Source organism: Bidens hawaiensis, unplaced genomic scaffold (assembly GCF_021521415.1).
Source record: "Bidens hawaiensis isolate Kalapana, Puna unplaced genomic scaffold, B.hawaiensis_p1.1 tig00002839_1, whole genome shotgun sequence".
Taxonomy (NCBI): Eukaryota; Viridiplantae; Streptophyta; class Magnoliopsida; order Asterales; family Asteraceae; genus Bidens; species Bidens hawaiensis.
Window position 1 is genome coordinate 2,010,011 of NW_027491153.1, and position 15,899 is coordinate 2,025,909.

Sequence of the window (15,899 nt, forward strand, 5' to 3'; positions counted from 1 at the left end):
GTACCCAATCAAACAATTCTGATTATCATTGTCAATAATAAGTACAAAAAGGGTATCAGAGTGGTGAGCTCATTGCCGATTTAACCGAACGACACAATTAAACGAAGATTTTGTATTCATTTTAGTCTGTGATCCAGTAATAGTTCTTTAAAGAGTTTTGAGTTCAGTACATTAATATCCAAAATACATTTTACATGAGAGGCAGAGCATATTCAAGCGTCAATCCCAATCGACAGATAAATGATAATAACACATTGTTACGTAAGAGTCTCACGTGTGTTACAAATTAAGTGCCACTGATAGTTGTGGATTTGAGTTTTGTTTAAATGTCTGAAAAGTTTAAACTTGGCTCAAAACCAAACAAGACCACTCGTTTACACCTCCGATAACAGTTTAGTTAGTGGTTGAAATAATGAAACCCAAACTTCAAGAGCAAATCTAGTTCACCGTTTTCATTTTGAAACAAAATCTATAAATACTAAGCAGGACTAATATCAGAACCTATAAGCTTCTTATTTACTCACCTCTGGTGTTAGATAACTACACAAATCTAGTGCAGATGGTAAATTTAAAACGTCATCTTCATAAAAGTGTTCAGAAACCTTCTTAAATATTCTCATCTAGCCGCAGCGGGGTGTTGTTGCGAAAAGTAATAGTGCGTGGTTATAGATGTACATAGTAGTATTTGTGCCTTGCATCATGGCATGGGTTTATGTGTGCAAAGACTGTATATAGTCCTGTTTTCTAATATATGACAGGGGTTTGATCCAACCCGTTCAATTAATAACTCTATCCTTCAAAGTCACTGTTAGAATACATTAACGAATTATAACTGTATTCAGTCACAACTCCTGGTTTAAATACTTCTGAATGACATTATAGTGATTACACATTCATACCACATCACATCTTTATTTAGTTAACATAATACTAAAAATAAAAGCATACGTGTTAACCATACAAGACGAGTCGTTTAATTTACATTCTTGACCTGATTAATAATAACAGACTTGATCACCATCAGCATAGCTTCCATGTCCAATTCAGTAGTGAAAACAAGATCAAAAATATCCAGATTCGTTACAAGTTACAACTAATTAGTATTTGTAGCTTCTCAATACACTGTATACAATTTCATCTTGAATCTGCTACACGCAAATAACAACCATATACATGATATAGTGAAACAACAGGATACACGATAGATATAGCGGCGCATGTATCACAAGAAAATATCAAAACTTTTCTCTAATAACAAGTCCATGGTTATAAAATTGTCAGAAAAAAATTCATATTTTTACCTTAAACTGATAACTAAAACTTAAAAAGCTATGATAAGAGTGACTGAAACAAATCTACAATACAAACACATTGAAACAAGGTTCTAAAAAATAAAATGTCACCAAGAAATAATGCCAACATCTACCACATCATCTAACTCTTTATAACAAAACCTAACCTACTAATCATAATCATAATCATAATCATAATCATAACAATAAATCATAATTATAACAATACTTACTACCCCTACCAAAAGCCAATAATAAATACTCCTACCAAGCAATAGCATGAAAATCACTAACTTTTAACCGTAACCACTACTGTCAATAAACTCGGACCGCATCATCTAACCCTCTAGCTCCTCTTCTTTCGTTTCTTTGAGTTCTTTGACCCGCCCTTTGCAGGCTCTGTTGACTTTTCCTTTCCGCTTTCTGGAGTTTTCACATCATCTGATTCTTTCGCGTTTGACGAACTGGTTTTTGCCTTGGTGGGACCATTGGTGTTGGATTTGCTGCCACTTGGGGTTTTACCCTTTAACTTGTTGACCGCATTCGACTTGGTACCGGCTTTTGGTGTGTCTTCGTCCTCCTTTGACTTTCCAGCTTCTTTGGAGGCGGATTTTGTGCCTGACTTTGACTTGCCAGATGAAGACGCTGCACCGCTGTTATTTATTTGTTTACACAATTATCAAATTTGACCAAATGGGGATTATACAACGTATATGACCAGTGTAAAAAAATAGGGAAGCACACGAAACCAGAATAACCGACGTAACCGAACCAAATGTAAACCAACGATTTGGTTTTATGTTTTTTTAAGAAACCGATTTTCCAGTTCGGTTTTGGTTTAATACAACCATAAACCGAAAAAAACAAACTAAAACCAAACTCAATTAATTGAATCACAATAACCAAACGCAATCAAAAGTCAAAACCAACTTTTGGTTTTTTGTTTATTAGAAGATCCAACTTTTCAGTTCGGTTTCGGTTTTGCTATAACCATAAACCTAAAACACCAAACCCAACCCAATCAAAGCCAACCGTTTGGTTTTATGTTTCATTAAAAAGTCGATTATTCGGTTTGGCATTTGCTATAACCATAAACCGAAAAAGTTTAAACCAAACTCATTTAAAGCCAACCGTTTGTTTAAAATCGGTTTGGTCTTGGCTATAACCAAAATCGAAAAAATCAAACCAAACTTGTAACTGAAAAGACAGAAAAAGAACAATTTTAAGTAATTTATAAGAAACTAAAAAGTGGTGTGGCCTGAAAATTTAGGTCCAAATATGTAATAATCAATTCATTATTAAATAACAAAAAAAATTTACACACAAAATTTCAGGCCCAAACTCACTATTTTAAGTCTTTTTCCAGCCCAAAATTTTCAGCCCAAATGATAAACCCAAAAAAAATACAAAACCGAACCCATAGAAAAAATCGCACCGTAACTTAAAACCGAAAAAACTAATTTTAAGTAACTTTATAAATACTGTAGCCCAAAAAGTTTAGGTCCGCATATCTAATAATCAATTAAATTTTCTGTAGCCAATAGTTTCAGGACCAAATTCATTTATTTTGAGTAGTATTTTTGGCCAAAATTTTCAAGCCCAAATAGTAAAACTGAAAATACTGAAACCAAACCAAATTCATCGTTAAAAAAACGAACATCAGTTTTTGGTTCCATTAGAGTCCAAACCGACCCATGCACACCATAGTTATATAAATAAAGAAATAAAAGCACACCTTTTGACTGAATCTTTGGCTTTTTCTTGTGACGCGGATGCTGCAGAATCTGTTTTTGATCTTTTTTTCCGATTTCTGCAGCATAACAATCACTTATGTACATGAAACTGCCATAACATTAATAAAGCAAAATACGAAAGTAAAACTTACGTTGCAGGGGAAGCCTCTTCATTTTCATCCTCAGAGTTTTGCTCCTCCTGTCAACTAAATCATATCAGCACAAACAATAATAAAAAAACATTAAGGTGACAACATTAAACACTAATCAACATGTTATAACCTTATCATCTCGTGCAGAAAACTCTTGCAAAATTTCCCATTTTTGTGTTCTTAGATTCAATGTCTCTTCATCCCCATCCACATATGAAACCTGTAAACCACAAAGCATGTTAAAAACAATAAAAAGTCGCATAAGATCATTTGAAATGTAATAAATGAATGACCTTATGCTTCTTTTTAGCAGGATAAAATTTTTCAACGACACCTTCATAATACCTACAAACAACACAATACTTAATGTCAGTAAACAATGTTGAATCCTTAAGCGAAGTTGTACTTACATTTTATCTTCAGGCCACCAAACTTTGACTTTTGTACCAACCAAACTGGCATCATATTTTATAGCATCAGATACCTGAAAAGAATACATATTGAAACACTTAGAAGTTGATCCAAACTGTATTTTAGACTAAAGCTTAATAATATTTACATTATCTTTGACCGTGCTGCGCTTTCGTTTTGCACTAGTCACAGGGGTATCTTTGGAATTTCCCTCCCCTTTAGCTGATTTTGTAACCGACTTTGGAGACGAATCCATCTCCTTCAAACCCAAAAAAAGACATAGTTTTAGATTATTCAAAATAAATCAAAAAAGAAAAGATTTAAAATTTTGAATTACTGACATCATCAGACCCTGATTTTGCTTGCTCTTTTTCTGTAATGTTTCTACCGGTCCCACGTTTTTTTCCAGTATCTTTCTTCTTTGGGCTACTTTTTTTAGCAGAAAGTTTAAGCGGTTTGTTTTCTGAATCACTTTCATCTTCTTCCTCAACTGTAACCTTGCTTTTATCCCCCTTTTTAACCGACATTTTAAGCGGTTTATCATCTGAATCACTGTCTTCCACTTTTGCATCCACTTTCTTAGCGGTCTGCTTTGCCTTCTTACCCGATTGTTTTCTTGATTTTGACTTTGACTTTGACCTTGGTGCTGACTTTTTAAGAGGCTTTGCATCTGAATCACTAGCAGTTTCATCATCTTCCGACTCGTTTACAGTATCAGAAACTTTAGTCTCTTTTGCAATAACCGCTTTCTTTCCTGCTGCTTTGGCCCGGCCCGTGCTCTTAACAGCCTCACCATTGGACGGAGAAGTAGTTTCGTCTTCTTGTGGGTCAGGTTTCTTTTTATTACTTTCAATTGCTTTTGGTGAAGAAACTTGAGCATCACTATCTTTTTCAGTTTCAGTCTGAATAACCGCCTCATTTTCCGACTCTTTAACGTCCTCGTTTTCCGACTCTTTAACGTCCTTGTTTTCCGACTCTTTAGCGTCTTCGTTTTCTGACTCTTTAATGTCATTATCCTTTTCATTTACCAACTCTTTAACATCATCATCATCCTTTTTACTTACCGACTCTTTAAAATCATTATCTTTTTCATTTTCATTTTCACCTTCAACATGTGAAGAATCAGAGGGCTCGGTTTGTAATTTTGCTTTTGCCTGCTTGTCAGTATCTGCTGACTCATCAGTGTCCTCCTTAGGTTGTTGACTTATGTCTTCCTCTGGTTTCTTTGACTCCTGGTCAACCGAAGCTTCTTCATTAGCAGTCTCGTTTACTCCATTACTCATAACAGATTTTGGAGATTTATCCTCAGTAGGGCCCACCTCTTCTTCAGGAGAAGCATCTTCTTTTACTACCTATTTCACAATTATTTTTCAACTTATCAATATCAGAAATTCAGGATATTACACATTCATAATAACCATTTAAAATGCTAAATAACATACTTGATCCGTCTGTTCTGATGATGCCGTTGTAAGCTTACTCTCATCAGCCTGCTGTGTCTCGTCTATCTCCAAATTGATCTCATCAGCCTGAAATAAAGCGTGATACAAGAAACAAAAACAATTAACTAAATATACAAATAAAAAGATTACAACTTCATCATCATCATCATCGTACTCAGTATATCCCACCAATAGCAATGTTATGGTAGGGTCTGAGGAGGGTAAGATGTAGACAGCCTTACCTCTATCCCATAGGGATAGAGAGGCTGCTTCCGGTGAGACCACTTATTATATAATAAAGAAAATACAAATCATACCGGTTGTATCACAGAAGTATTTTCATCATTACTTTCAAAAGTAGCAGTTGTGCCTTCACATACTGAAGTCACAACTTTAGCGTACATATCTAAGGATTCACCAAGAGACACTAGAGCAGGTTTAAGATACGGTTTTAGCTTATCTGCAGATTTCAAAAGCACCCCTTCACCTAACTTTCTGGCTGTTGGCGATACCCCCTATATACAAATAAATAAATTTGGTCAAAAAACTGTATGGGAAACATAAAAAATCCAAACTGAAAAAAAATATATATTAATTCATAAACCCCCGTACCTTGTTATCTTTTTTAACACTAGCGAGTAATGGTTTGAGCATCTCGACTGGAATTTCTTCACTTTCTTCTAGAACCAACACCATTATGTTTTCCATCGATGGAAATACGGAGTCCATATGATAGTCCCTGAAATAAATAATAATAATAATAATAATAATAATAATGATTACATATTTAGTTAAAATGAAGAATATATTAGATTAAACGCATACCTTACTGATTTTAGGAAATGTTCAAACATTTCAACTATCAGCCCGTCACATTCAAGATCAAGCATGATAACACATGATCTGACTTTGGAAACTGTTTCAAGAATTGAAGCTCGTTTGGCATATGATCGGCTTGATTGGTCAGCTAAACCCTCAAATGAAGAAACAATTAACTGAAACACATCCTGTGCAAATAAAAAGAAAATTTAAAGTATGCATACATATATACATATTTTTCAAATGGTGCGTGTTGAGTTATGGTGTACCCTCATTTGGTCATCATCATAGGGCGCATCAGGAGCTGTTATTCTTGTTATTTCACTTATGCAAGAAGCAACTGCAACTTTCACATCAACATCTGAATGCTTTGAAAGTTTATCGTGTATTAACGCCCTAATTGACGGTTTGAGTGCATCGAGCATAGACTTTTTGGGCGACTGGTCAACCTTTGATAAAAGTTTCTCCACTTTCTGAGAAAGACAGACAAATAAAACCAACAATTAGATGTACCAAATGCAAGTATCAACTATCAAATATTCATTTAAGAATATTTAATAAAAACTATCTACAGTCAACTAGTAACAACCATATTCTTAATTCCATCTGCATTCACACTAAAGTAAACATTGTGACCAAATGAACAAATGCTTCTGAGTGCAAATTAATAACTAAAACAATTATATATATATTGAAAGGCAAGATGAAAAGTTCTTTCAACTTTGGCCACCAATCTTTTATACTTTTACATGTTGGCCCCAAAACTTTCGCTCTTTCAATTTTTGTCACAAAACTTTTAGACTTTTACAAATTGGACACATAAAACTTTTTCACTTTTAATCACAACACCTTCCCACTTTCAACTTTGGCCACAACACTTTTACACGTTCATCTTTGACAACAAAAAATTTTACTTATTTTAAATACGCTTCTGTAACTTTTCATTTATTTTCAACACGCTGGTAATTATCATTTTTCTAATGCAAATATTTAGTTATAAAAATATTCTTTAAATGCTAAACTAGACATGTAACACACATCTTTAACTATAACAAATAACGCTAACACATGGGGACAAATACTTCTTATTTCTCAAAATGAAACTTTACTCAAACCCTATAACTAGTCACCCCACTAACCTATAAATCTATAATGCAATCTAAACCTCAAGTTATTAACATAACCCTAAGTTCAGCTTTGGCCACATCACTTTTAAACGTTCAACTTTGGCCACAAATTTTTTTACTTTTTAAAAAATATGTTTCCATAACTTTTCATTTATTTCCAACGCGCGGGTAGTTATTATTATTTATAACACAAATATTTAGTTATAGTATTCTTAAAATGCTAAACTAGACATGTTACACGCATCGTTAACTATAAAAAATAACGGTAACGCATGGGTACAACAAATACTTGTTATTTTTCATTCAAGAAACTTTACTCAAACCCTACAACCAGTCACCTCACTACCCTATTAATCAAATATGCAATTTAAATATCAAATTGTTACACATAACCCTAAATTCAGCACCAAAAATTCAAAACCTTGAGGTCAAATTTCATATTGTAAAATGCAAATTAACGAAATTTAAGGAACAAATTAGACTTTTCCCCGAACAAAACTCAAAATTAGGGCTTACATCAAAAACAGGGAGTTCATCAACGCGCGGAAAAGTATTATTTTTCAACGCGCGGGTAATTATTGTTTTTTAATGCAAATATTTAGTATTCTTACAATGCTAAACTAGGCATGTTGCATGCATCTTTAACTATAATAACTAACGGTAACGCACAGGTACAAATACTAGTCACCCCACAAATCTTAAAATCATGAATGCAATCTAAGGTGCTGTTTGTTTTTGCAGACATAAACTGTCTGCAAGCTGATTTCATCTGTTTTCATGTCTGCAACTGAAGATGTGGTCTGAAGATCTGCAAGCTGAAAATATAAGACTGTTTGTTTTTATAAGCTGATACTGTCTGCATAACTGTCAAACTTATCTCACAAGATAGAAGTCATTTATTCAAGTTACATCTAGTTTTTAGTCTTTGCCTGCCATGCCGATTTGGTTTTGGTGGGTGGTGGAAGGTGGTGGTGGTGGATGGTGGTAGTGGCGGCGGACGGTGGGTAGTGGCGGTGGATGGTGGTGGTGGACAATGGGTGGTGGTGATGGATGGTTTTGGTTGGTGGTGGACGGTGGTGGTGATGGATGGTGGTGGTGGTGGGTGATGGATGGTGGTGGTGGCGGTGATGGATGGTGGTGGTGGTGATGGATGGTGGTGGTGATGGATGGTGGGTGGTGGACGGTGGTGGTGATGGATGGTGGTGGTGGTGGCGGACGGTGGTGGTGATGGATGGTGGGTGGTGGACGGTGGTGGTGATGGATGGTGGGTGGTGGACGGTGGTGGTGGCGGTGATGGATGGTGGTGGTGGTGGCGGTGATGGATGGTGGTGGTGGTGGGTGATGGATGGTGGTGGTGGCGGTGATGGATGGTGGTGGTGGTGGCGGACGGTGGTGGTGATGGATGGTGGGTGGTGGACGGTGGTGGTGGCGGTGGATGGTGGTGGACGGTGGCGGCGGGGTACGGGGGTGGTGGTGGCGGCGTACGGTGGGTGGTGGTGTTGGCGGACGGTGGTAGGAGCAGTGGATGAGAGGGTGGCTGCAAAGGGAGAAGAGTAGGGTTTTTTTGTGAAGATGTTTTAAGCAAGATTTCCTTGCTTTTCTTTTAAGATGAAAGAAGATAACTTCAGATCTGTTTTAAAAAAAAAAACAAACAGTCTTCAAGGGTAATGTCTGCGCGCCTGCAGACATTAGCTCCCTTGAAGATCTTTGAAGAAAAAACAAACACCCCCTAAATCTTAAAATGTCACACATAACCCTAAATTCAACACCAAAAATTCAAAACCTTGGTCAAATTTCATATTATAAAATGAAATTAACAAAATTTGAGATACCAGTTAGCTTTTTTCCCAAACAAAACTCAAAATTAGGGTTTACTTTACAAACAGGGAGGAGTTCATCAATGCACGGGTAAGTATTATTTTTCAACACGAGGGTAATTATTTTTTTAATGCAAATATTTAGTTACAGTATTCTTAAAATGCTAAACTAGACATGTTACACAAATCGTTTACTAGAACAAATAACAGTACCGTAACAAACCGAACAAATACTTGTAATTTTTCAGAATGAAACTTTACTCAAACCCTATAACCAGTCACCCCACTAACCTATAAAGCAAAAATGCAATCTAAATCTCAAGATGTTACAAATAACCCTAAATTCAGCACCAAAATTCAAAACCCTGATGTCAAATTTCACATTATAAAATGCAAATTAACGAAATTTAAGGAACAAATTAGCCTTTTTCGCAAACACACTTTTAAATGTTTAACTTTCGCCACAAAGTGTTTTACTTTTTTTAAATATGTTTCCGACATTTCATTTATTTTCAACACGCGTGTAATTATTACTTTATTTAACACAAAATTTTAGTTATAGTATTCTTGAAATGCTAAACTAGACCTGTTACAAACATCGTTTTACTATAACAAACAGTACCATAACAAACCAAACAAATAGGTTTTATTTCTCAAAATGAAACTTCACTGAAACCCTATAACTAGTCAGCCAGCTAACCTATAAATCAAATACGCAATCTAAATCTTAAGTTATTAAAATAACCCTAAATTCAACTTTGGCCACAACACTTTTAATCACAATTTTTTTTTAATTTTTCTAAATACGTTTCCGTAAATTCTCATTTACTTTCAGCGCGGGGGTATATATTATTTTCCTTATTGCAAATATTTAGCCATAGTACTTTCAAAATGCTAAACTAGACATGTTACACACATCTTTAACTATAACAAAAAACGGTAGCGTATTGGCACAAATACTTGTTATTTCTCAAAATGAAACTTTACTCAAATCGTATAACTAGTCACCCCACTAATCTATAAATCACAAAAGCAATCTAAATCTCAAACTGTTACACATAACCCTAAATTCAGCATTAAAAATTCAAAACCTTGAGGTCAGATTTCACATTATAAAATGCAAATTAACGAAATTTAAGAAACAAATTAGCCTTTTTTTCCCAAACAACACTTTTAAACGTTCAACTTTGGCCACAAAACCTTTCACTCTAATTAAATAGGTTCCCGTAAGGACCGTAACCTTTCATTTATTTTCAACGCACGGGTAATAATTATTTTTTAATGCATATATTTAGTTAAAATATTCTTAAAACACTAAACTAGGCATGTTACACACATCTTTGACTATAACATATAACGGTAACACATGGGCACAAGTACTTGTTATATCTCAAAATGAAACTTTACTCAAACCCTATAACCAGTCACCCCACTACCCTATAAATCAAAAATGCAATCTAAACACCAAAAATTCAAACCTTGAGGTCAAATTTCAAATCACAAATTACCAAAATTTTATAAATTAAAAAACAAATCATTTTTTATTTCAAAGAAAGCTCAAAATTAGGGCTTACATCAAGAAGAGGCAGCAGGTCATCAACAGAATCCGGTGGATGCAACAACTGCTTCCCAGTTTCCTTAAGCTGTTGTTCTAACTCAGCCTCTGTAGACGCCATCTTCAATTTCGAAACCCTAACAAAAATCAGCGTTAATTCGACTAGTCAGCTCGAACCATTCAAAACCCACAAAAATTAAACGAAATCTGACATGGGTTTGTGAAAAAGGTTGGAAATTTAACGAAATCTTGAAAAGAAACTGACGAATCCAAGACTATATAATTATTAATATTATTATTGTTACAATGAATAGAGTGTTTGATTGTGAGTCTAGAGAGAGAAAGAGAAAACCCAGAAACGCATCTGGAAGAGAAAGAGAGAAAGGGTACCAGTAGATAGATGGATAGATGGTGTGTGTGTGTGTATTGTGTGTGTGTGAGTGAAATTTGAAGAGATATTGAGAGAATTGAGGAAATCTAAATGGAACAAGTATTTTTTTGTTTTGAATGATAAAGCTTTCCTCCTACTATTTACATAGTACCGTCACTGCCAGGAATCGAACCCTGGACCTCTCACCCAAAGGCCAAAGCCTTTACCATCCCACCAAAGTGGTGATGGCAAATGGAACAAGTATGCATATTTGAGCTATTTTCTGGGTATTTTTTATTTTTATATAAAATATATTTTATTTTATTATTATAAATTATTATATCATCATATGCTTGACTGCTATTGCTACCACCTATTTGACATCATTTTCACAAAAATGGCACTCTTATGTCTCCTAGCAATTAATATCAATCGTATATTCCTATCAACTTTACAGTTGAATACCTGGATAGCTAGCAATCCGGATACACTTCGATTGTGTAGCTCGAACATGACGCATGTAACTCATCATATAAACGAGTTAAATTGGTTGTAAACGGGTTGTTAGGTTGACCTTATAGGTTAAAGTGATTGTAAACGGGTTGATAGGTTGACCTTATAAATTATTTTTTATTTTTTACTCTATTTTGAAATGGGTTGACGGGTTTAGGCTCGGTGTTAAGATTTAATGGACTAAAATTTAAACCTGAACGCATTCCTGTTGGTAAAACGGGTCAACTATGTCAACTCGGACAACTTGTTTATTAGAGAGGCTAAATATGAAAACCCAATTTGTGTTTGTTTTTTTGTATCATATTTCGGGTCGTATTAAGAATTGTCACCCTAACTATATATAGTCTTTACTTTTTTTACCGGTAATGGTCCCGTTTGTGTGTTAAATGGGTTGTGTTTTCGATTTGATAGTTCGAACCTAACGGTCTAACACAAAAATGAGAATCGTGTCAAATCTAACATTTTCATAGAACAACAAACCAAACATACAAGTCGGTTGAGCCGACTAGTGTGACCAATCTAATGGTTATTTTTTGACGATTTAACGATTTAAACCAAACATTATTTCAAATATTTATTTACAGTAATTAGAAGAAATTAAAGTGACGTAGATGAATGTTATTTAATACATATATGCACAACAACTTATTCCAAAAATGAGAAAATATATATATATATATATATATAGTAAAAGTTAAACGGTCAAACTAAATGACTTGTTAATACCCTAATGATATGCAATCATGTGTGTTATGTTTCGGGGAATATAAGCCGAAAGAAGGTCGGTCTAATTCCTTATTTGTGGGTCGAAATCAATAAATAGTCAAATACATATATCACATCATATCATATCTTAAATCATAACACGAACTCACTAAAAGTCAAACAAAATTACATAAGCTATTACATTCCAAAGGATTAAATTCCAAGGTTTACTAGCCATGGTATATGAAAGGGATTTTGGTCATCATGTTGATTTTTATTGATCACTCCATGTGAACCAATCCAATCCAATCCAATTTTGACTATTTTATGGACAAATGGTTTCATCACAATTTTGACTTTTAATTACGAATTTGTGTGAACCTATAATTACGTGAGTCGTGTTCGAATTCATATGTTTGACGAGATTTTTAGGTTTTCGTATGATGTTCGAGTTTGTGTAAATTTTCATACTTTATCTGATTCTACCCATCAAACAACAAACAACAAAAACGAACGACAAGCAAATTTAAGCAACCTTGAATTCTAGTTAAAAGGATAAATTAAAAATTAATTAAAGTTGAATAGATTAAATTAGCTATTTAGTTGACATGACAAGTGAAGCTAAAGTTGTTTAAAATGCATAAAACCTTTTCTAAGTCAAACCTATATTGATGATGATAATAATATCTTTGTATTCATACTTTAATCAAACATTTATAACTTAAAAATCCTTCCTTTTTTTCATGTCATCCCAGCTGATAAATCTGAATCACAATAAAGAAAAACTTGTTTTCTCCGTAATTATTATTTTTTAATCTTTTTTTATTTTTTTAATTAGTAATTCAAATAAGAACATTATTAGACATGTAGAATCACCACCGCACAACACTTCTCACCATGACACATTTAATTAGCTTCAATTTGTGATGTTATCAAGGATTGAATTTACATGCTTCGTTTTAAAGAAGTAAAACTAATTCCTCATTTTCTTCAATTTGTTATGTCATCAAGGATTATGTTTACACACGTCGATTTAAAGAAGTAAAATCTAGTTCCTTGTTTGCACGTTAAAGTCATTATTCAAACACGTGCATAGGCATGCAGCCTCTAAATTACAAGCAAACTTACAAAAAAAAGTATTACATCCACAGCAAAAGTTACAAGTTTTACTAGCTCTAGTGAAACAATTACACTATCTTTCAAATTAACCTTATTGAAAAACAAATCACCTCATTATAATTTAACCACAGGTCGGATCTGCTTATTTATATGATAAAAGTCTCGATTGCTTCGCTTATTAAGATTTTTTTGATTTTTTTAAATCTTATATAAAAATGCAACCTTGTTATATTAGTCATTAAAATATGACCTGTCTAACGGGTTTATATTCACACATACATTTGCTCTAAAGAAAAAGAGACCTTTGAGGTCAAAGTTGTTAATGATTGACTTCATACTAAGTCTGCATTTGTATTAGAAATTTAGGATCAAACTTGTCAAATTGGTGCATATTCCATATACTCAAACACAATAATTAACTTTTCTTGAAACACAATGAATTTCACATCAAATTCTAAGCAAAAGATCTCTTCTTCTGACCTCATAAGCCAAATTGATCATACAAAATTGCTTTCTTTACAATAGTGAATCCCTAATTCAACATTACAAATCCTTATAATAGGTAACACCGGTCCAAACTGTTGTTTCCATGCTATTCTCATATCCGATTTAACATTGTTAAGCAAAATAGGCCATGAAGTCAAAAACTGATTGATGACCGTCGTTCGAGTCATGCAAAAACCTAAATAACCTAAGCAGATAGGGTAAATAAGGTATCGTATCCACCAAGAGTATGTGGTCAATGTAATCGTGTAAACAGTTTCAATATTATGAAGTAACAGATTTAGTGCTGATCACACAAGCAAATAAGTTGAATTTAGAGAATTAAGCAAACAAACAAATAACCAAGTTTCAATTAATTAACAAGAGCAAATCACACCCGAGACTTCAAGCAAGCAACCTACAGTGATCTCATGCAACCTAACAGATTAATTATTAATGGTTTACTGCAGACTGATCAATCAGACAAAACCTTAGACATCAACAATCGTTTTACACACGGCACTGGTTATCAAACAGTCCCTGCCAGTGTGACTCAGTTAAGGGCAATTATATGTTTTATCGTATTCAATCTAATCAAACAGTCATATGATCAATTATTATAGCAACTGGTAACAAATCGTTCAGACCAACGTAAACCTAAACTGATTAAACACACAGAAATACCAAACACCAATAATCATATATCAACCATAAGCAATTATACATAGTGTTCTTAGTCACATGAGAAAATTAAAAGAATTACAAACTATACATTCTCGGGTGAGATTCTAGGAGATTAGCCGAGCCTTGACATCGTTAGATCTTCGATATGGAGCATGTATATGATCTTGACACAAGTTGGAATGATGGAATCGCCCCTTGGAACCTCTGAAAATCGCATGCCTTGATAAAAACGGAGATAGAGTCGTGTTTGATGAAAATTGATAATAAACCCTAGCTGTCCGTCTGCACACCCCATCGCGATACGCGATGGGGGATTCATAGTGGACCATTAAACACCCATCGCGATACGCGATGGGTCTCTAAGCATGCCCATCGCGTATCGCGATGGGACATGTCACCAGCAAATGTATTTCGTCTTCTCGTTATGCGTGTTGGACGTCCCGGGTCTTCAATGCATGCATCAGCATGTCCAAATTAGGTACTTTAACGTCTGTGACTGAAATACAATAATACACGTATGAAGTATCGAAGTTCCTACAATAAACGATTAAAACTAAGAAATAAACGAACTAAAGCATATACAAATTAACCAACCATCACTGATCATACCTTAAAGAATGAATGCATATTTCAAATTGTTATAATTAATAGGGTTTACCTGAAGAATATGTATTTGTTTGGTTCTTTAGAAGGTGACTGAAGAGGTAGGTCCCAGCAGAGCCCAGTTGGACCCGCAAGACTCACCTTGAAGAGGGATGTCTGCGCAAGGACCAACTGGTTCCGCAGGACCAACCATGCTCAGAGAAGACCTTACGCGCAGTACGCCAGCTGTTCCCGCAGGAAAAGCCTCCCAATGGTGAAGTACCCCGCCTGTTCCCGCAGTTGCGGATACAAGCCATCAGGGAAGGCTACCCGCACTAATAGCAAGGCTACACGCACAAGGCACTAAATAATTCAGTAATGTCACCTGAAGGAATGAGCAAGGCGGGAATACTCCCGCCCAAATGAGCCAGTCCGTACGCTTCTGGAAGATCTTTTGTAGTATACCTGCCAATGTATGGACAAAATTGACAAGATCTGACCAAAGCAGCCCATGAACCAATCACAGGGTGACAGCTCACCGACAACAGTACGAGGAGCACGCTCTAGTACAAAATGTCACTATCAGCCGCTGCCTACTCACCAACCCTTATCGTGGCACGTACATAGCCTGCAGTTGGTGGAAAAGGAATAGGACACAGCCGGCGGAAAAGGAATAGTACACAGCCGGCCATGTCACTATCAGCCGCTGCCTACCCACCAACTACCAGCATGGCACGTGCGTAGCCCACAGTTGGTGGAAAAGGAATATTATACAGTTGGCTGTACCTGCTTGGAAACCTACCTTCGGCTATAAATACTCCAACACCTTGGAACGGTATCATTATCTTGTATCTTATCTTCTCTAGCAATCTCTCTCAATATACACTTATATTCAGAGCAATCTAGTCTGATTCTCACGCCGGAGGGTGGTCACAAGGAGGAACCCCCCCCCCCTTCTCAGTGACGAGCTCACGGTGTCTGTTTTGCAGGTCATCAGAAGAACAACCATCTTTGCCGGACTTAACCCTCGTGGGAAACATCTACTTAACCCCCAGAACATCCGTAATCTGCCCGGGGTCATTTAGTGTTTCTTCA

The 15,899-nt window shown here is 35.3% G+C and overlaps 1 protein-coding gene across 1 annotated transcript; it reads right to left on the reverse strand.

Annotated features, from left to right (window-relative positions):
- Positions 1–1,292: 1,292 nt before the first annotated feature.
- LOC143621383 (uncharacterized) lies at positions 1,293–10,765 on the reverse strand. Its single transcript, XM_077092821.1, has 14 exons — positions 10,368–10,765; positions 6,119–6,322; positions 5,856–6,037; positions 5,643–5,769; positions 5,348–5,545; positions 5,031–5,117; positions 3,930–4,940; positions 3,737–3,847; positions 3,588–3,661; positions 3,471–3,522; positions 3,308–3,397; positions 3,178–3,224; positions 3,028–3,102; positions 1,293–1,945 (listed from the first exon to the last, which is right to left on the reverse strand). Exons 1-14 carry the CDS (start codon positions 10,467–10,469, stop codon positions 1,639–1,641), a joined length of 2,667 nt encoding a protein of 888 aa, XP_076948936.1. The 5' UTR covers positions 10,470–10,765; the 3' UTR covers positions 1,293–1,638.
- Between the last annotated feature and the right edge of the window lie 5,134 nt (positions 10,766–15,899).

Excerpts from the sequence above, each read along its gene's own strand:
- LOC143621383 (XM_077092821.1), bottom strand. The coding sequence starts at position 10,469 with ATGGCGTCTACAGAGGCTGAGTTAGAACAACAGCTTAAGGAAACTGGG. Across the intron at positions 3,523-3,587 it reads TGGTGGCCTGAAGATAAAAT|GTATTATGAAGGTGTCGTTG; the intron begins GTAAGTACAACT and ends TGTTGTTTGTAG. Across the intron at positions 3,225-3,307 it reads TTTCTGCACGAGATGATAAG|GAGGAGCAAAACTCTGAGGA; the intron begins GTTATAACATGT and ends TTTAGTTGACAG.